The sequence below is a fragment of the Scatophagus argus genome, chromosome 16 (assembly GCF_020382885.2).
Source record: "Scatophagus argus isolate fScaArg1 chromosome 16, fScaArg1.pri, whole genome shotgun sequence".
Taxonomy (NCBI): Eukaryota; Metazoa; Chordata; class Actinopteri; family Scatophagidae; genus Scatophagus; species Scatophagus argus.
Genome location: NC_058508.1, coordinates 6,073,174 through 6,094,370, shown reverse-complemented (window position 1 = coordinate 6,094,370; position 21,197 = coordinate 6,073,174). Strand labels below are relative to the sequence as shown.

At 43.3% G+C, this 21,197-nt stretch overlaps 4 protein-coding genes across 4 annotated transcripts; 3 read left to right on the top strand and 1 right to left on the bottom strand.

Moving 5' to 3' along the window:
* Positions 1–198: 198 nt before the first annotated feature.
* Positions 199–6,094, top strand: mcm5 (minichromosome maintenance complex component 5). Its single transcript, XM_046414883.1, has 16 exons — positions 199–534; positions 1,249–1,375; positions 1,513–1,641; positions 1,724–1,896; positions 1,991–2,146; positions 2,269–2,438; positions 2,620–2,791; positions 2,882–2,993; positions 3,120–3,263; positions 3,350–3,415; positions 3,513–3,689; positions 3,813–3,925; positions 4,033–4,161; positions 4,267–4,409; positions 4,874–5,001; positions 5,724–6,094. Exons 1-16 carry the CDS (start codon positions 362–364, stop codon positions 5,823–5,825), a joined length of 2,214 nt encoding a protein of 737 aa, XP_046270839.1. The 5' UTR covers positions 199–361; the 3' UTR covers positions 5,826–6,094.
* A 69-nt stretch (positions 6,095–6,163) lies between these two features.
* Positions 6,164–7,886, bottom strand: hmox1a (heme oxygenase 1a). Its single transcript, XM_046414891.1, has 6 exons — positions 7,749–7,886; positions 7,611–7,669; positions 7,392–7,503; positions 7,049–7,264; positions 6,693–6,965; positions 6,164–6,509 (listed from the first exon to the last, which is right to left on the bottom strand). Exons 2-6 carry the CDS (start codon positions 7,658–7,660, stop codon positions 6,345–6,347), a joined length of 816 nt encoding a protein of 271 aa, XP_046270847.1. The 5' UTR covers positions 7,661–7,669; positions 7,749–7,886; the 3' UTR covers positions 6,164–6,344.
* A 1,526-nt stretch (positions 7,887–9,412) lies between these two features.
* Positions 9,413–16,534, top strand: foxred2 (FAD-dependent oxidoreductase domain containing 2). The gene is made up of 10 exons (XM_046414447.1): positions 9,413–9,578; positions 10,575–10,792; positions 10,915–11,220; positions 11,307–11,558; positions 11,948–12,265; positions 12,388–12,554; positions 12,837–13,002; positions 13,699–13,925; positions 14,397–14,567; positions 15,753–16,534. The coding sequence occupies exons 2-10, from the start codon at positions 10,578–10,580 to the stop codon at positions 15,983–15,985; spliced, it is 2,055 nt and encodes a 684-aa protein (XP_046270403.1). The 5' UTR covers positions 9,413–9,578; positions 10,575–10,577; the 3' UTR covers positions 15,986–16,534.
* Positions 16,535–16,724: 190 nt separating this feature from the next.
* Positions 16,725–21,105, top strand: ankrd54 (ankyrin repeat domain 54). Its single transcript, XM_046414454.1, has 8 exons — positions 16,725–17,418; positions 18,489–18,536; positions 18,632–18,730; positions 19,137–19,208; positions 19,393–19,440; positions 19,726–19,850; positions 19,944–20,051; positions 20,233–21,105. The coding sequence occupies exons 1-8, from the start codon at positions 17,028–17,030 to the stop codon at positions 20,305–20,307; spliced, it is 966 nt and encodes a 321-aa protein (XP_046270410.1). The 5' UTR covers positions 16,725–17,027; the 3' UTR covers positions 20,308–21,105.
* The last annotated feature ends 92 nt before the right edge of the window (positions 21,106–21,197 follow it).

Sequence of the window (21,197 nt, the reverse complement as noted above, 5' to 3'; positions counted from 1 at the left end):
ACATCGTTGCTGTTGCTCCCCACATCGCCGCTCCTCCTCCTCACGTCTTTTCGCGCCATCAGTGCTCACAAGCGCCACCTTCACGTCGAAGGCACGCCTCTGTGTTGTCGCTTCGACCAATAGCAACAGGCGTGTATTGCTTTCATCCAATCAGAGGACAGATGGGGCGTTGCGAGAAGCGACTCGCGGGAAACAGAGAGGAAGGAGTTTAGTTTTTGCCGCGAATTAGATACCGTGTGCAGCTTTGTCTCTGGCACTTTACATCCGTCTGTGTGTTTTTCTTTTAACTAAGAAAAAAACCCTCCAGCTTTATCAGACTCATTTCTTGTTTGCGTCGCTTCGTCCACCGACCTGGTTCAGTATGTCTGGCTTTGACGACCCAGGGATTTACTACAGCGACAGCTTCGGAGGCGGAGAGGGACCCGGCGTGGATGAAGGCGGACAGAAGAGGATCCAGATCAAGAAACGGTTCCGTGAGTTCCTCCGGCAGTTCAGAGTGGGGACCGACCGCACCGGCTTCACATACAAATACAGGTGAGATGGTAGTAATCATATCAGGCTGTAATTACGAGCGGCATGAAAATTACTGAGACGAGGAGATTAGAAGAATCTTACTGGGTACCAAACAAAAACCGGTGCAGTGACTGGTGCCTGTGGGTTAACCTAATCAAACAGACGATATTCAAGGGACATTCCCTCAATTTTATGTTTAAAGTTATGTTTTCAGCCTGTCAAAAATAGTCCACGTCTTGTATGGAACTAAATGTACCTTTGAAAGTGGAAAAAGAGTCTGATGAAGTCATCAAGGTCATGACAAAAAAAGACATTAAATTCAACGTAAAGCCTTTCTTTCAAAGTTAGACTGTGGAGTTTGAAAGCAGACGGAAGCAGGGGATCTAAAGAAAGAGGCTGTTGAGTTGCATTGTGGGAAATGTAGGCCGAAGTGTTTCTGGAGTTGGGCTTGTACCAGAGAGTAAAAGTCAGAATATCTTGACTTCATATGCTTTTATTTCATCGTGCTTCCAGTCTCTGTCTTAAGAGTCCCCCAAATTCAACAAGCACAACACTCAGACAGTCTGAAGTGTGTTTGTTTAGCTGGAATATTTAAACTGTTCTTTCCAAAATCTTTGTTTAAGCTACAATATCTGTGTTATTTCATCCCTTGTGTTCTTTTGTTCTGGGTTTAGTTAAGCCCTCCGTCTTTAGTGCCACATTATTCATTTTTGCTCATTTTTGTTTTCAAATCAGAGATGAGCTTAAGAGACACTATACCCTCGGCGAGTACTGGGTGGAGGTGGAGATGGAGGACCTTGCCAGCTTTGATGAGGATCTGTCGGACTGCCTCTACAAGCTGCCTACTGAGAACCTGCCGCTGGTGAGTCGGAAACGAACACACAATGATGTAACCTGATTTACCAGAGGATGACTGACCCCTTCACTCACCAAAACCTAAAACTGTTTCACGCAGCAGTCGTCTGGTTGTCACAATTGCTCTCCTCTAAATATTTACAGCTGGAAGAAGCTGCGAAGGAAGTGGCCGACGAGGTGACCCGTCCCCGGCCTGCAGGTGAGGAGACGGTTGAGGATATCCAGGTCATGCTGAAGAGTGACGCACACCACGCTTCCATTCGTGGACTCAAGGTACCTGCATACCTCTCTTGTGTCTCATATTCTCCCAGTTATATCGGCCATTTGATCAGTCTGTCATTCCTCTCCTCTGCAGTCCGAGCAGGTGTCTCGTCTGGTCAAGGTACACGGCATCATCATCTCGGCCACAGCGGTGAAGGCGAAGGCCACCAAGGTGTGTCTGCAGTGCCGTGGCTGTCGCTCTGTCATCAGCAACATCCCCCTGCCTCCAGGCCTGCAGGGTTACGCTCTGCCACGCAAGTGCAATACGTGAGTATCCTGACCTTTACTGCAGAAAACTGGGTTACCCCCCCCCCCCCCCCCCCCCCCCCCATCATGTCCAACAACTTTTCTCTCTTCTCAGTGAGAACGCTGGAAGGGTTAAGTGTCCCGTGGATCCCTACTTTATCATCCCGGACCGCTGCGTTTGTGTCGACTTCCAGACTCTCCGCCTGCAGGAATCTCCAGATGCTGTGCCCCACGGAGAGATGCCGCGTCACCTGCAGCTCTACTGTGACAGGTAAGGAGCTTATTGTCATTAAATCCCCTCTGGCTCGTGTTGTCTGCTGCCTACATAATTCGATATGCAAATGAGTGTTAGCTCAGACAGTTTGCCTCTCCCCCTCCTCCTCCTCCTGCCAGGTATCTGTGTGACCGTGTGGTCCCAGGCAACAGAGTGACCATCATGGGTATCTACTCCATCAAGAAGATGGCTGCTGTAAAGGCCAAAGGAAAAGAGAAGAGTTCTGGTGTGGGCATTCGTTCATCATACCTGCGAGTAGTCGGCATCCAGATGGACACAGAAGGGGCAGGTAAAGATCAGAATCAAAATCAGAATTCCTTTATTTATCCCTGTGGGGAAATTCATCCAGATGAACATGTGCATGAAGACACTCACGTATTGGTGTGATACATGCAGTTGTATCGTAGAAAAGAGAACTGCAGGGCCCAGTGTGATGATGATCTTTTTTTTCTTTTTTCTCCTTCTTCCAGGTCGTGGTGCTACTGGATCAGTGTCCCCACAGGAAGAGGAGGAGCTGAGAGCGCTGGCTGCCACCCCTGACATCTACGCCTCTCTGGCCCGCTCTGTGGCTCCCTCCATCTACGGCAGTGATGATCTGAAAAGGGCCATCACCTGTCTGTTGTTTGGGGGGTCAAGGAAGAGGTGAGGCTGTCGCTTTTTTTTTCCCCAGTCAGCTGAGTGTAAATCTCCTGCTTCCATTTGTGGTAATGCTTTTGTTTGTGTCTTTTTCAGGCTGCCTGATGGTCTCACTCGCAGGGGGGACATCAACCTGCTGATGCTGGGAGATCCTGGTACAGCCAAGTCTCAGCTGCTCAAGTTTGTGGAGAGATGCTCACCTATTGGGGTAGTTAATCAATTCTCATGTGCTGATGGAGCGTCACTGTAGAGTTCCCTTGTTAAATCTGAACCAGATTTCATCGCAAAATTGTTATGCTGGCTTGTAAACTCACCTCTGCTTGTGTGCTCACAGGTTTATACCTCAGGTAAGGGCAGCAGTGCAGCTGGTCTGACTGCCTCGGTGTTGAGGGACCCCAACACTCGTGGATTCATCATGGAGGGGGGAGCCATGGTGCTGGCCGATGGTGGAGTCGTATGTATCGACGAGTTTGACAAGGTAAAAAGATTTTGGGTAGCAAGTGGTTTAATGTTTGATTTCAATTCTGTCCCAGAATTAAAGACAAAATTACTTTTGTTGTTCAGATGAGGGAGGATGACAGAGTGGCCATTCATGAGGCCATGGAGCAACAGACTATCTCCATCGCCAAGGTATTAGCTTATCGTGTATCTAAAACAAAAGACACGCACACATCCCTTACTGCACTGGAGGCCCATCAGGGCAAGCTAACATCCTCACTCCTCCCAGGCTGGCATCACCACCACCCTGAACTCTCGCTGCTCCGTGCTGGCTGCAGCCAACTCTGTGTTTGGCCGCTGGGACGACACAAAGGGGGAGGACAACATCGACTTCATGCCCACCATCTTGTCCCGTTTTGACATGATCTTCATCATCAAAGACCAGCATGACCAGCAGAGGGACATGGTAAGGAGACACACGAATGCTTGATGCTTTTTTTTTTTTAAACTATGGTTTTGCTACTTTAAGAAAAAAAAGCAAAAGACAGGAACATAATTATATGATTTTTGATTACTTGTCTGTTTGCAGACTCTGGCTCGGCACGTGATGAATGTTCACCTGAGTGCTCAGACGCAGACGGAGGGTGTTGAAGGCGAGATTCCACTGAGCACCTTCAAGAAATACATCGCCTATGCCAGAAAGTGAGTCGATCTAAATTTGTATTTGCGACCACTCAAAAATGACACATTGCCTCTGTGGACTTTTCATGTGCTCATAAATATCGTGTGGTGTGAATGCTTTCTCACAGTAAATGTGGCCCTCGGCTCTCCGCTGCGGCCGCGGAGAAGCTGAAGAACAGATACGTGGTGATGAGGAGTGGAGCAAGAGAGCATGAAAGGGAGGCGGACAAAAGGCCCTCCATTCCCATCACTGTCAGGTATGTTCGTATGCCGCATTTCTCACCTACACATCAGTGACGAACGCGTATTTTTTACGCCACGTTTTCATACTTCAAGTAATCATTTGTGTCTCTGCTTTTCAGGCAGCTGGAGGCTGTCGTGCGTATCGCAGAGTCCCTGGCCAAGATGAAACTGCAGGCTGTGGCTGGAGAGGAGGAGGTGGACGAAGCCCTCAGACTCTTCCAGGTCTCCACACTGGACGCTGCGCTGTCTGGCAGCCTTTCAGGTGTGTGTGTGTGTGTGTGTGGTGGCTGTTGTGTAGGTTTTGTGACTGGTGGCAACATGAGTTTTGTTTTAGCATACGAAAAAGAGTTGGTCAGCTAAAATTATTCAGTTAACGTACAGGAGAAAATGGTTGAAACATCCAGCTTCTGTTGCTCTTTATGTAACTAGTATGGACACAAGCTTGGTAAAGCTGACCTAAATACTGACTGTTTCAACTGTATGGAAAACTAATATGGCAGCAATATTTATTCTTTGTATGACTGTGTAAACTAAGAAATGAACACATTTGAAACATGACTGGTGTTGATGAAGGGGGAACTTAAGTTTGTCCGATGTGGCTGTAGGGGTACATACTCTGCATACCTGCCCTGTTTGCTGAGACTGAGAGTTGAGCTCATGTTTTAAGTGGATACAGTGCATTTACCTTATGTTCTTGACCATTGTTCACCCACATGTTCTGACTAGGAGTGGAGGGCTTCACCTCTCAGGAGGACCAGGAAATGATCTCGCGCATTGAGAAGCAGCTGAAGAGACGCTTTGCTATTGGCTCCCAGGTGTCTGAGCACAGCATCGTCCAAGACTTCACCAAACAGGTCAGTCTGAGAAAATGAAGAAATCTTAAACAGCAAGTCCTGTATGTATGGGGGCAGTCGTGGATCAGCGGTTAGGGTGTCGGACCCGTAACCGGTGGATCGCTGGTTCAATTCCCCGTCCCGGTGTCCATGGCTGAGGTACCCTTGAGCAAGGTACCTAACCCCCACTGCTCCCCGGGCGCTGCACGCGGTCGCCCACTGCCCCGGGTTTGCTGTGTGTGTGTGCACGTCACTTGGGTGGGTTAAATGCAGAGAACAAATTTCGTTGGAGTGAGACTTTAATCTTTTAATCTTTAATCTTTAATCTGTATTTGTTTATCTTTGTGTACAAACTATTGTATTCATCACTAAAGCCTAAAGCTGGTTTTGTTTATTGCTTTGTTCCTATTCATTTGAGTATTTTGATAACCTGTATGCTTAAAATGTCAGCAAATCGAGGAAAACCAGTACTGGTACCCCCTCGTGATGTTGAATATATATACAATATTTGTGTTTGATTCATGGATTTGTGTAACTGTTACCCTTAGATAGGACAGGCTTATTTGCATAGCACACAAAGGGAACGTAATGCTTTAGTTAATTAGACCTAAATCAACAGTTAAGACTAAACAAAAGGAACGTGAACACGTTGGGTGTAATAGACACAACAAGGAAGAGTTTTCCATCCTGGTCTATGAGTAATCTCTCTTTATTCTCCTGTTCCCTCTGCACCACTTTTACAGAAGTATCCAGAGCATGCCATCTACAAAGTCCTGCACCTGATGTTGAGGAGGGGCGAGCTTCAGCACCGCATGCAGAGGAAGGTGCTCTACAGAGTCAAGTAGAGCAGAATGCTCTAGTACATGTCTATATTGTTGTTGTAAATAGTTTTGTTCTGCCTGTTTGTACTAGCCGATGCACTTGATGGAATTATTTCTGATCTCAGTCATGGTGAAAACTCTTTCAGATTTATTCAGTGGGATCTGGATTCATGACAGCAACTGATTAAACGCATCAGAATTTATACTAAAACAGTGAAAAATGTTTAGGTTGTCACTGTCGCACAAAGGTTGTTATTAAGTGTCTGCATGAAGAATTAAAGTATTGGAAATTATATTAGGGTTTAAGGTGTCATTTTTTATATTCAACACAGGAAAAGAATGAGTTGTGGAGACAGCTTTTACAGAGCTTTTTTTTTTTTAATCAAGTTCTTACAAATGACAACAATGTGAGAGAATCACTGTTTCAACTGTGATCTTATAGTTTGAAGGTGAGACACAGATTTCACTATTGATTTCATTCTTTGCATTAGGTGATCAGTAAAGTGCTGTAAGTGCAAATCAATTCTAAGTGCTTGTTAAAGCCTACAAGGCGTATAATCCCATTCCAATGGTGGTCAGTGCGACACACAATCCCACGGTGAACTGCATGATGGGTGACGATGGGAACATGGAAGTTTTGACAAGGCTGCCTTCTGATTGGTCCGTTTCTGTTGTGACACTCAGCATTTTCTGCAAGTCATCAAAAACCTGGAGGAAAGGCATGAAAATGATCAGCGAGTTGGTTTGCTTACGCTGCACAATTGAGACAGATTCACTTCTTGTTTACTAGTTTCAGTGCGACTTGAGGCAACTCTTGATACTGTTAGTGGTCGCTGGCGCTGTATTGTCCATTTGCATAGCACATCAGCTCTTTAATCTTTCTTTTCTCACCTGGATGTTGAACTCGAAGGCGTTGACGGCCTCCTCCAGCACAGCCGCCTTCTGTTCCTCCGTCAGCTCGATGCTGTTCATCCTGCTCCTGTACAGCTGCTTGAAGCGGTTCGGGCTGGTCACACCGGGGAAGGAAAAGAACGAAAGTCCTTCTTTGCCGTTCAGCCCGAGAGATTTCTGGGTAATTTTCCCCAGCACTTGACCTCCAGACAGATCACCGAGATAACGAGTGTAGGCGTGGGCCACCAGCAGCTCTGGGCTCTCTTTGCCAATCTGACAAATTTTGCAAGATAACGCATGTAATTTCACAACTGGCTGACTCTGAAAACTGGCTGAATGCTTTTCTCTCCACTCACCTTTCGCAGTCTCTGTTCATATCTGTGTGTCGCTGCGGGAACAACCACCCTCTTCCTCCAGTCCGAGCCAAAGAAATGCTCCAGATCTCCCTCGAGAGACTCCAGACGGGCAAGCTCTTGAGGGAAGTAAATCGGTGCAACAGCTGGATGGAAGGAATTTCTGTCCAGTTCTTCTTCTAGGGCTTTGTAGATCTCATAGAGGGAACACAGCAGGACCTGAGAGAAATACAAAGACAGATACACCGTTCAGGATAATGTAAACATAAACAGATGAGAAAGTGTCTTTCTTTCAGCCCACAAGCGTGTTAATTGGAGGCAGTGACTGCAGAGTGTTGAGTTGTACCTTATACTGCTGCAGGGTGATCTGTCCCTTCTGGTAACTCAGCATCAGCTTTGTGTTTTCAGCTCTGACGTGATTGTCCTTTGTGGCTGCTTTAATCTGCTCTGATAAATCACTGGCGGCAGGCAAGAACACAGAAAGGACAGGATTAATCAGAAGGAACTTTCAAAGCCCAAAAACGTACAGTCCTGTGTTCAAAAGTCTTGAATACATCAGTCATACCTGCCAACTTCTCCTGCATCATTCTTCCTGGCGCTCTTCATGGTCTCCATTTATGCAGACTGTAATGGATGATTGATTTTGTTTAATCAAACATATTTCGTTTAAATAACAGTGTATGTAAAAACATATATAACACACCTGTAACAAACTGTAGTCTTCTCTCCTTGATGCTGGCTGGTCCGCCGACGTCCAGTTAGGAGTCCACTGTGGCCTCACACATCCGTCCTGCCGCTTTTATACAGCCAAGATGTGTTTAAAGGGGAAGTGTGACTGCTGACTCACATCACTCAGACTGCTGAGGCTTAGCATGACAAAGCAGATGTGGGACTGAAAACATGATAAGGCAGAAATCAAAAGTTCCACTGCAGTCAAATTTTGCTCATTCCTATTAAACAATAGTGGTGAAATATAAGTATATTTACTCATATTTACTCTACACTGTATACACAGTACTTCTGTATTTGCCTAAAAGGTTTTTGTGTTCAGCTAAATAATTATGTTTGTCTGAACTGGAGCAAGGTAAACAAAAACTCACAAGTTACAACAGTTAGAGCAAAGGATCCTCCAGGCGCAGTCCACTCCTGACGCTCACCAGAAGTCATCAGTCCACAGTGGTGAGTAAGAAGTCTTTGCCAGCAAGAAAGGAGAAAAGACAGGTATAGTCTGTGTGAGCTGTTCAGGTAAAACATTAGATGAGTGTTATTTGTGTCAGGAGAATGCAGTAATAATCTTCTACTGTCAGAAACAATGGAGAAAATGCAGGTGGATTTGTTTTTAACTGTTTCAGCAGTAATCATGCCTAAATCAGTCTGTAATGATGCTAAGTAATAAAAACATACCTGGTAATAAATGGTCACTGTGATAGTCTGTTGGGCATCTTCACAGCAATTTTCATGTGTGTGTGTGTGTGTGTGCTCACAGCTGAAAATTTGCACTTGAAATATGTGAGTAGCTGAAATACTGTGGCAGCTTTAGCTGAGGTGTCAGCTGAAGCACCAATACTAAAACAGATAGAAGTTTCAGTTTAAGTGTCGGCACTGGATGAAGTTCTTTCGTCGCAGTGTAAGTGCAGAGAGAAGTTTAACTGTGAATCGAGCTGGGAGTTTGATGAGTACTGCATCCATATGAACACTGCAGCAGGCAGACATACTTTACTTTCAGTCCATTTTGCTTTAAAGTGTTTGGTCTTTTGAGTGACATAGCAATCCAGGAGCAGGATTCATTTAAAGTCCTCCTCCTCTTGGAAACTGTTTCACTTCTTCTTTCTTTACTTTGACATTTGACATTCACCAAGCAGAATAATGTCTGTGCAAACGCTGACACCAGAGGCTGTTTTTGCCTTCATCTGCTGAGTGGATGTAAAGTGTATGTAGTCTACCAGCAGGACTTTGTCACATCCCAGCCAGTGCTGCCCATTATGCAACATACACACAGGTACATAAAAGTGAGGAAATTGAGTCAGGAAATTATAAATGAAAAGAAGCATATTAAGTATACACATAGTGAGAGCAAGTATATTGAATTTTAAGAATTAAAATTAAAAAAAAAAGTTTTGTTTCAGACGCTAATTATTGTTCAAATGTGGCACTTTTGTATTTGGTGAAAGTGTTTTTTTTTTTTTTTAATGAATCTGACACACTTTAAATGTAAGTGTGTGTAAAATATGGCACACAATCATCACAACACCGTAGCGGGCAACTTTCATTCGGGAGCTTTTTCTATTCTCCTCTACTCTAGTCTACTATTTTCTATGGTATTTTATAATCACGCCCCCTTATGCAAGCTGCCCTCCATTGGTTTTTGTTATCCGGGGGGGAAGTGGGTTGTGCTAATGGATTTTCCGATGGGAGTACATAGACCCACATAACACGTTTTAAGATGTTAAATGTTACACATGTAGTAACCTCGGCAGGTGTGCTACATGCTAAACCACAGATGTTACGCGCCAGGCATCGACTCATGTAAAAGGTAACGTGTTTTCATATTATAATGCACTAACCGACCTCACATCTGGTTTAGCGGGCGACGGCAGCCGCCGCATCCTCAGCACAGTGACATAACACCGGCTGAAGAGTTTATGGAGAGCCGGGGCTTCTCATCCCGAGCTTCATGCTGTCTCTTAGTACGCTGACTCATATTTCAACTCGCTAAATTACCTAAGGAGCTAACTGTCTTGTTTGACGCCATAATTTTGGACTGAATGTTTATGCACCACAGCCACAGATTGTAATCACTGTTACCAGCTGCCTAATCCTGGCCCGAAATGCCCATGCAGGAGTAAAGTAGGCTAAAAACAACAACTATAGTCGGGTAATGCATTATTAGACTCTTAACAAATAACATTTGTGTGAACCGTGATGGTCCTAACAGCACCACATGCGTCCAAAGTAGATGTGTACGTTCAAGGAAATTGACTTTTTAGTTCCTCAAAGTTTCAAAATATATACAAAGACAACAAAGCTGAGCAAAGGTAGGCAAACATTGAACTACAAAGTACATACAAGTAGGTGCAATATACTCACACGTACGTAAACACAAAACAAAAACAAAACAAACATTCAACGTCTGTACCAGTCAAACTGATTCTGTAAACTGTAAAGAAGAACACAACAGTGTGAGAGTCCAATAAATGTGGTTCATGTAATATTATATATATATATATGTATATATGAAGGGTGTCGACATGCTTTGATTTATGTTTAACAGTGCTGATGGTGATATATGCATGGTAAAAAATAAACAACATGAATTTCAACTATGAAATATATAATTCTACGGTACAGTGGATGTTTTATAAGTGGATTTTTGGCTGCAGGATGATGAAAGCAAGAGAGATTGTATGGGTGTGCAATATTCTAAAAGTTTCATTTATTTCTTGTTTTTTTTTTTATTTACAATATGATTTTATTCACTACATTATATCATTACTGACACACTTTTACCACACTGACTCTTGTCCTGCAGGTTATGGATTCGAGCCTTGCTTGTTTTATCCTTTTTGTCTTGACTGGCTGTGTCAGATGCTCTTTTGATAACCATCACCACAATGGCACCCGTCAGTATGATTACTGTGTGCTTGGAGCCGGACCTTCAGGACTGCAGATGGGATACTTCCTTTCCAAGGCTAAAAGAGACTACATCATCTTGGAGAGGAACTCTGGACCGGGCAGCTTCTTTAACAAGTAGGAAACTTTGTGAAAGCATCTCAAATGGTACAGGAGACACGAGAAAAAACTGCTTGTCTGACTTTGCCTCCTGAATCACTTTTGACGCATGCATTCTCTGCTCTGTATTGCGTGTCCAGGTATCCCAGGCACAGGAAGCTCATCAGCATTAACAAGATCTACACAGGGAGACAGAACCAAGAGTTCAACATGCGCCATGATTGGAACTCGCTGCTGAGTGATAAACCCGACCTTCTGTTCAAGAGAGTGAGCACTGAGTTTTACCCTCCTGCTGATGCCTTCCCGCTCTATCTGTCCATGTATGTGAAGGAGCTCGGGCTTAAGGTCCGGTATGGTGTGGACATTGGAAGGATCAGAGCAGTGCAAAAAGCCACTGGCAGGAAGTACATCCTGACTGACCAGCATGCGTCTGACTACACATGCAGGTATTTTGCCTCATATTGAACCTGAGCTAAAAATTTGGTGTGGATTGCGGATGCATCATGTTATACCTCTGTCCTCTCTACCTCAGCGTCCTTCTGGTGGCCACAGGTTTGTGGGTTCCTCAGAAGGTAGAGTTTCTTGGTTCTGACCTGGTTGAAGGCTATGAGTCGATATCCACTAACCCCGAGGACTACAAGGACCAGGCCATACTTATTCTGGGCAAGGGGAACTCGGCTTTTGAAACGGCCCAGAGTCTCTTGGGAAAAGCGAGTGTTGTGCACATGCTCAGTCCCAATCCTGTGCGACTGGCTTGGCAAACACATTATGTTGGAGATCTCAGGTAGTTCTTCTTTCCTGTGATTTTTCTGTACATCAGCAGTATGATACTTTCAGGCATTGATTCAAATTCATTTTAAAATGATTGTTATTTGAATATATCCAAATTTGGTTAAATGTGATATGATTTTTGCATTGTTCTTTTCAAGCAGTTTAATGGTCAGAGTTTAGGTTGGTTCATTCTGCAACCACTTGTAGAGTGGCATAGGCTGAACGATTTAACCATTTATCCATTACTGTTGTACTGCTAACTTTTTAAACTGTTTAGCCCTTTTGGCCCCTACCCCCCCAAAATTAGCTTAACTACTCCACATTTTTCATGTATCCCCAGGCAACAGCACTGGAGCAGTCAGCACTTTTAATGTCAACTGACCTTTAGTTTTTGCTTTTCAGAGCTGTGAATAATGAGCTTTTAGACACATATCAGCTGAAGTCCCTTGATGGTTTGTTGGAGGCAAAACTGGAGAAAATAGCTATCGCTCAACGAAAGGATCAAGGCAGGAGGAGATCTGGTGGGAAGAAGGAAGAGAAGAGGGGACAGCTGTATCTGACTCTTAATAGGTACATACAACATCAAGAGGAGAAAAACAGCTCTGAGGTGTCAGCAGAAGAGCTGCCAGGCTATCATGCTGACAACTTTGCTGCGCGAAAGCCCTACGACCGTGTGATTCGTTGTCTTGGATTCCGATTCAACTTCAGCATATTTGACAGGTATGGATTCATGTACCATGGTAGACTTATTGTAGTCAATATCCATGCATTTCTTCTATCAAATCACTGTTGCTGTAGTATTTATACAATGTTCATATTTCTTCAAAAACAAATCTCCTTAGCTCTGCCTGCCCACCGAACAGTGAAAATGCAAAAGGGAGGTTGCCCGGGGTGACAGCCTGGTATGAAGGGGTGAACACTCCTGGCTTGTTTGTGCTGGGAACAGCTTCTCATTCGAGAGACTACCGCTCATCTGCTGGGGGCTTCATCCATGGGTTCCGTTACACAGGTGAACGTCCATCTGATGCTCGTTATTGTGTATCTTTTAGAACAAGCATCGCTTGTTGTAGGGTTCATTGCATCCTGTGACAACCGGTTGGTCCACATGGTCTGATTCCAACTGTAGGACGTATTTTCACTAACACACTATTGTGGACCTGTAGAACTCAGCAACATGAGTCACAGAATTGGACTTGGGCAGCTGGGCACTGAAACAAGGCAGCCCTTTCATGTCAATTTTACATATAATCAAGGTTACATTTTAATAACCTGTTTGGATTTTCTGTCACAGTACGAGCTGTACATCATGTACTTGAACAGCGTTACCATAGTAACCGCTGGCCATCGACTAAGCTGTTGACAACGCAGCTGCTGTCCTGGATTCTGAAGCGTGTCGGTGAGGCCTCTGGGCCGTACCAAATGTTTGAGGTGCTTGGGGATGTTATACTTCTTCGAGGGTAAGTGCTTCTGGCATTGTCATGTGCTTAGTTCAGGTCATTCATCCATCCGTCCATTCCTGTCCCTTACGTTACATGTACTGATCTACTGCTGTGCTCCAGTTGTTTCTGTCAACATCTCCTGGTGAATCCCAAAGTTCCCACACACTGCCAGCTCAGCTGGGAGGTGTAAGCCCTCCTACATGTCCTGGTGCTGCACAGGGGTCTCTTCTCAACTGGGTCTGTCCAGCTCTGAGTGGATGTGGCAACTGGCCAGGAGGCATTAAAAGCCAAAACCACCTTAACTTTTGATTAATGTGAAAGGACAGTGGTTAGGTGCCAAGGGAGAGTAAATCCTCAGTGAGCTGTCTTGGCTAAAAACATCTGCTTTGTACCTTCATTCCCCTGAATAACTGTTTCATCTTCTAGAAATATATTTGATCTATTTTGCAGGCAAAAGAAACCTCTCAACATAGGAGCTGTTTGTCAAGTTCATTATTCAGTCAGGGCAATGAGAGAAATGATAATGATGATGTTTCAATCACGAGATTATGTTATACGTCCTATGTAGTAAATATTTCTTCCTGTGTCATTACATACAGGCATAAAATCACCAATTATGTCTCTGGAAATAACAGTCCCTGACCTTTTCACAATCAATAAAAGTATGAGTGTGTGCATTATATTTTGGTCCTTTCTTCTCTCCTTGACTCAAAGCTCCCACTGTGAGTACGTGGAAGAGTTTCCCCTCCAGGCCTTGCCTCAGTTCTCGTCTCTCTCGGGCCATGACGTTTTCAGCCATGGACTGATAGTTGTAGTCCTGCAGTATGGGAAGAAGAAGATAGACTATCTGGGGAAAAACAGGAGTCAAAGTGACTGGACCAAAGCGTCAGAATCGCAGTTTCTGCACCCTGTGTTGTACTACTATGACAGACTTCCTACAGGTGAGTTGAAATGCTGCTGTCATTGAAAAAGCAAATATTTATTTTTTATGCTTCCATGCCGTGGTCAGAGGCATTATGTTTTCAGTTGTCAGTTGTTGTTGTCAGTCTGTCCGTTCGTTCACCTGTCCTTCCTTTTTGCTGTAAACTTTTTGCTGTATTCCTTTAAATTTGGCACCAATGACCACTTGGACTCAAGGATGTTAGTCCAAAGGTCTCTGTGACTTGACAAAACACATTTTTACCTATAACACAGCATTCATGTGCTAACTAAAATGGAACACAAATGCTGTGACACCATAATGTTTTCTGTCCATTATTCAACACTGTAACACATAAAATAGTGATTGGTGACACTAATTTTGGGTGTCCACCTTCAGACTGTTGTGTTGGGGGTGGGTTGTGTTGGTCGTGTTGGTTGTGTCGACAGGGAGCAAACTATGAATGAAAGTTAATGTGAGTTCTTTTTTCCAGAGGAAGAAATGAAGCTCCGTCCCCATGGCTGGCCCTTACCAACACCCAAGGCAGTTCATCACATAGTTGAAGACTTCCTCACAGAATGGGACGGTCCTGTGTCTCATGTTCAGCCACTGCGGCGTTTCCTGGAGCACTGTGTGCAGACGGACCTCAGGGCCTTCTATGCAGGTAAAGTGCATCTTGCAATTGTTCAGCTGAGAAAATAATTCCAGCGTCAGAGAGTAAGAAGAGAAAAATTAGGACAGAACACTTTCTGTGTTAATTTTTCTGTATTAGTCTGTTGAAACTGTAAGTTTTGTACAGCCCCAACAGGTAGCCCACAACAAATAGGCCAATCTTTGACAGCCTGTACTGCCCTACAATGGCAGACAGCAGCAACTACAAGAAGGGTGAAGAGAGAGGAGAGCTGTGATGCCTTCATATTATGCATTTTAAAACAACATAAAAATTCCTGTGTGTAGGATTTATTATAAGAAATGAAATATGATAAATATAATTATGCTTTCATTGGTGTATAATCACATGAACATTTGCCTTAAAATGAGGCTTTTTTAAATACAAAAGGATCAGCTCCTTTCATCCACCATGTTGCACTGCCATGTTTCTACAGTAGCTCAGAATGGACAAACAAAATATCATTAGTTATGTTGATTAGGACTTACCAAGACATCTGTTCCTGTAGTTTGATGTTTTTCAGTTACAAACAGAATACAAAATACATTAACCTTAGCTAATATGTTATTTAGTTTGATGGATCTCTTGTTTGAACTGTCTAGTTAGCTGTGTCTAAGTGGCAGAGCTGTGTGATTGTATTTTTGCATGTTATTTTTCACAGAAATTATATTTCTGTGGTAGAATATATCAAATCTATATATATGATCTTAACACAACATGTATGCTCTGCATTTTGGCTCTGTAGAGCAATGTATGTTACCACACAGTGCTGAGAGGAGGTCAAACAACATAAGTGAAATCACCTGTGGTTGTGTTGGTGTTTAGGGCCTTTAAACACTTCTGCTATTGAACTCTTTGAAAACAGACACAAAATTAAGTAAATAGCAAAACTACGAAAAATGTTACCTGACAACAAAGTTTACCAAGCAATGGAAGATACAGTGTGCTTACGTTACGTCACAGATCTTGACATACAAACATATTTTGTGTTTGTGACTTTATGCAAATAGGATGTGTACATATGTTTTGTTAACAGAACATTTCTTGGACAGAGAGATATTTGATGGACAAAAACTTTACCTCCGCACTGAATCACAGTGCAGAATAATGTTGTTGATATGACTGACTCTGTGGCAGATAATAGTTTGACTCATTCCTGTTTTTTCTCATGTCTTTTAGAATCATGTTTCCGTTTATCCCTTACCCACCGCAAGCCGCCCCTGTTTTGTCAGCAAGGGTACTTGGAGCAGCAGGGTGTCACTCACGACAGTCAACTGTGGCAACACAGTCACGACACCGTAATGATGCCCGCTGAGCAAGATGCAGACACATCAGGGGCCGACCCTGTTTTCCCCAACTACCTGGCACAAGCTGGAGCGTCCGTGTCTTCAGGGCTGAAACTTGACTTCTGATTGTTTTACTCAAGTGTGTTAAAACAATGCTTATGATGCTGTTTAGGTCCCTCAGACTTGCTACCTCCAGCACCCTCCGCATATATTTTTGACAGAATGCTATCCCATATATTAATGGTTCCCAACCTTTTTGGCTTGTGATCCCTTAAAATAAATTTCTACTTGCAACTCTTCATCACCAGATGAAAAGGTACAGAACTCGACTATTTCAACCAAAGAGTAATTTTCCTTTTTTTATTTTATTAATAAAAGTAAAATTATCCATTAATACACAAGAAACAAACAGATTAGGGGAAGGCATAAAATAATGATGATCACCAAGCAGCCCACAGGTTGGAAACTACTGTTTATCACTGGAGGGGCACTTTGTCCCTTTGAAAGCTCTCTTATTATCATTCCTACAAAATATTTATATATATTGTAATATACCATTTTCATATCATGGAAATATTATATAAAACTATATTGGTGGAGGTGGGTGTTCCAAAATTATTAGGCATTCTACATTTTACATGATGTTAGCTGATTAAACATACATTACAAAGGAAATACTGACTGTCTTTTTTAATTCAAATAAATACGTTCTGGGAAATAGTAGCTTTACCATGAAGCGCATGCGCACAGTAATTTTGTCTGATTGGCTACACGGTTGCGTGGACCTTATTGGATGAAAGCTAATGAACAACACGCAATCTGATTGGCCATCTTTGTCTCAAGCTGTGAACTGCACAATAGGTGTGTCTTTTACTACTTGAGTGCGATGAAAAGGAAAATGTGAAATAGGAGACATTTTGGTGCTGAAAAGGAAGAGTGTTGTTAAAATACTGCAAAATTAGCAAGGATGGAAAGACTTCTGTGGTGGAGATTATAAATTGACGTGCCGTGTAGTGGTCTCAGCCGTTGCTGGCGGAGCAGATGCCACATTTTATGTTGACTCTCGATATTAATGACGGCTCTATTTCCTTTATGCACTGGCAGGAGTAGTAAGAACCGTGTGCAACGAGGGTTGTATAAACACGGCTTCCAGATGTCACGGTAAAGTATGGACGGGTGGAGCCCAATCGTTGCAACAGCCTCGGATAATGAACGCTCCAGCTCCGAGGGAGAGTACATGGTGGAGCCTGAACCCGAAGCTGACACCCATGAGGCTGTGGACAGAGAGCAGCGGGGTAACGTGGAGGGGATGGACGAAAGGGGCGCCGCTGCCGTCGGGTTTGGTATAAGTGGGACTGGGGAGGGCAAAGTGGTGCTAGGTAGAGTCGGACAGCGAGACGACAAAGAACTCAGGTACCTGCACTTGTTGTGGGAGCCGGGACGAGCAGAGCTTAGTCCCGGTGGTGTGACGACCAAGCTGGGGAAGATCACAGGGAGCAGGGCCAGGCGGCAGCACAGAGTTGTGCGGAACCTCGGTCCTATTGGTAAAGATATTTATGGTAAGGAACTGATGAGACATCGTTCATTTGAGACGTAAACAAGGTTTGTGTGTGTGTGTGAGATAGAGAGAGAGAGAGAGAGAGAGAGAGAGCGAGGGAGAAAGAGTGTGAATGAAGGGGACAAGACGCTGGCTACATTTGTAAGATTAGTTGCATAATACAAACTAATGTTAATGTGACCATATTCTACTTACACCATATGGACAAAAGTATTGGGGCACGTGACCAACGGGTAAGGGACTGGTAAGGGATTTTAAATACATAGACAGCTTTGCAGCTATAACAGCTTCCACTCTTCTGGGGAGGCTTTCCACAAGATCTTGGGGCGTTTCTGAGGGATTTTTTGCCCATTCATGCAGGAGAGCATTTGTGAGGTCAGACACTGATGTTGGACTAAAAGGCCTGGCTCACAGTCTCTGTTTCAGTTCATCTCAAAGGTCCCGGATGGGGTTGAGGTCAGGGATCTGTGAGGGCCAGTCAAGTTCTTCCACCCCAAACTCTTTATGGACTTTGCTTTGTGCACTGGGCCACAGTCATGCTGGAATAGAAAAGGACCTTCCCAAAACTGTTACCACAAAGTTGGAAGCATAGCATTATCCAAAATGTGTTGGTATGCTGAAGCATTAAGATTTCCCTTCACTGGAAGTAAGAAGCCCAACTCAACCTCTTTTTACAGCTCCATAGCACACCTGAATTCAGTGATAAAGAGGTCTATCGCAATACTTTTGTCTGTATAAGGTATGTGAGTAACTTATGGTGCTTTCAAGTAGCAAAGGTCTCTTAAAAGGTATCTTACAGTGTAATGCACTTAATAATGGAAGAAGACAACATCTAAGCTGATAACCAAAGTCCCAGTAGCTCCTCATCTCTAACTGTCAGTATACTGATGTAGAGTATATACACAGTTTTCATATCAGTTACTATACTCCAAACAGGTACCCCTCTTGAAAGTTTAATGTTGGTCTTTTTGTCAGTAATGCCATTGTGGTTCCGATATATTGCCATGTGATCTCATTCACCCAATCATAAAGCAGAATTTCCATACTTATCACTTTGTCTTATCTCCACAGCTGTGAAAAGACTGAGGGAAGCAGCAAACAGCAATGACATTGACACAGGTACAAACAGTGAAGTAATGCATTAAAATGCCTTGCATGTTGTGTGTGAGGATGATTAGAGGTTGCATTTTGCTGATAATAGTGTATTCTTCCAGTTCGAAAGCTCTTGCAAGATGACATAGACCCCTGTGCAGCAGATGACAAGGGAAGGACAGCCCTCCATTTCTCTTCCTGCAATGGCAACGAAAGCATTGGTAGGTTGGTGATAATGTCATGAGTCATGACACTATCATTTATTTACATCCACATAATGCAGCAGGATGGTTTGAGAGGGCATCAGGTAGTTTGAAGAGCAGGGTGTAAGCCACCATGTTGGCTGCAGTCCACCCTACTGCATGCATCATTACACAATACACCGTAAAAACTCCAAATGCGTTGTTTCATAGATGACCCTGAGTCTATCTGCAAGATGTAATCTTTAATGAAAGCACTATCCATGTTTAACTGATCACTTTACATCATCTTTTAGTTTTAGTCACACATTTTGTCCTTACTTTGGATTGGTTATTGTTCTCAACTGTACAGCAGTGTTTCTACACTTTCCTTTGTTGTACACTGCATTATAGAGTGACATTTTTGTTCATATGTTTATGACTAAAGTGCAGTTGTTGCTGAGCCACGGCGCAGACCCAAACCAGCGCGACAGTCTGGGGAATACCCCCCTCCATCTGGGTAAGAAAGTGTTTTTAGTGTGGCGTGGGGAAGCTGTTGCTCTGTGGTCAGTAGTGCCTAAAGCAGTGGCACAGCTGTTGTTTTGGACAACTGTGCTGTGCTGTGTATTTGCATGCAGTAATGAACAGTTTTGTTAGTTTGTTTCGTGTTTCAGCTTGACCATTTTAATATTTTGTTTCTGCAGCGGCCTGTACCAACCATGTGCCTGTAATCACCACACTGCTGAGAGGAGGTGAGGCCCTTCTAGAGCTGTTGACTTCTTTTAGTACACATGTTGCTGAGTTTTCTTTGCCCGTTGTAACAGATAACAGATAACTAGATAAAGATCACGAGGTGCAAAGTCAGCTTTTTTTTTCTTTACTTTTGGGTTTCAAATTAATTGAAGTAAAATCAGAATGTAACCTTGGCAGTCCAGTTGTGGAAATTAAACACAAAGTATAAGATTATGCAATTAGACTTCAGCTATCCTGGAACCTACTTCATAAGTACGATTTGTGCTTTTATTGTCTTTGTGAAGGAGCCCGTGTGGATGCCCTGGACCGAGCAGGCAGGACCCCCCTGCATCTAGCACGCTCCAAGCTTAATATTCTGCAGGAAGGAGATTCGCGCAGTTTAGAGACGCTAAGAGGAGAAGTCACACAGGTAGAGGATGCATTAACATGCCTGACTTAGTGTTTTTAATTTTAACGGTAGATAGTACTGCTGAAGATTTGTATATCTGATTTTTCCTTTCAGATTATTCAAATGCTGAGGGAATACCTGAACTTAATGGGCCAGAGTGAAGCTAAAGAGAGGCTGGAGCACATTTCAACACAGCTACAGCACACACGCACCAAAGAGCAGGTCAGACCTACAGACTGACTGAATGGTTCTCTTATTCACGTGCATAAAAACCAAGATTTATGATGTAACTAAACTTTAATGTTTGTGTCTTTAGATTTGCATATATTAGTTATTTGTTATCCATTGACTTGTATTTATTTTCATCTTACACATGGTTGTATGCATTTTTCTTTTTTTTCAGGTGGATGAGGTGACGGATTTATTGGCAAGTTTTACATCACTCAGTATACAGAAACAGAGTTTGGGGGATAGGTAGAAGATATGGTGTGTAGAGAGCTGAAGTCCTGCTCCCTCTCAAACAAGCCTCTACTCCACTAGTCTTGGCCAGATGGAGAAGCAAATTGGGGGGTTAAGTGCCTTGCTCGAGTGCACAACGGCCGTGTAATGGGGGAGGCATTATCAATTACTCCACCACATCCAAATTTTTCCTGCCAGTCCGGGGGGATTCAAACCGGTCACCTTCCGGTCACAAGCCGCTTTTCCAACCTCTAGGCCTCGGCTGCCCCCATACTGTACCTGTGGCTAAGTCTAATATGCTAACAAAAAACTATTATCTTGTCATCTTTGTTGAAATAAAAAGACGCTCAAATATTAATTCCCAGTGTTGTGATTTTGTAGGTATCTTTTTAGCTTATGACAGACAGAAAAGATTATCACAAATTAGGTTTTCATATGAAGAATAAAAGATGCCCCAAAGGGAAAAATACATGTGGGACAGGATGCTGGTGGAACAGAAGCTAACCCTGAAGTGCAGTGGGACCTCAGCTCTCTATTTGTGTGTGTGTATGTGAGAGTGTGTGAGTCACAGCTGTGTGCCGACATGTTCTTTGCCTCTTTACGATCTAAGTTTTGTGTTAATTATGAGACATATTTCTCAGAATTGAATAAACAGATTGCACTGTTGTATTTTTGGTTTAATGATCAACAGCTTCTTTGTATCTTGTTGCCTTTTCTGTTGTACTGTGTGTTATGTTTGTATGTGATATGTAAAAACTAATTTGACTGTCACTGAAAATGGTTATATGTGAATCAATAAATCAGTATGTTTGGCTAATATTTGTGGAAAATTGTCTTTCATACAATACACCATCTGTTTTTTGCTTCAATTAAATATACTTAGTTAAATACCAGCACAATAGTAAGAGC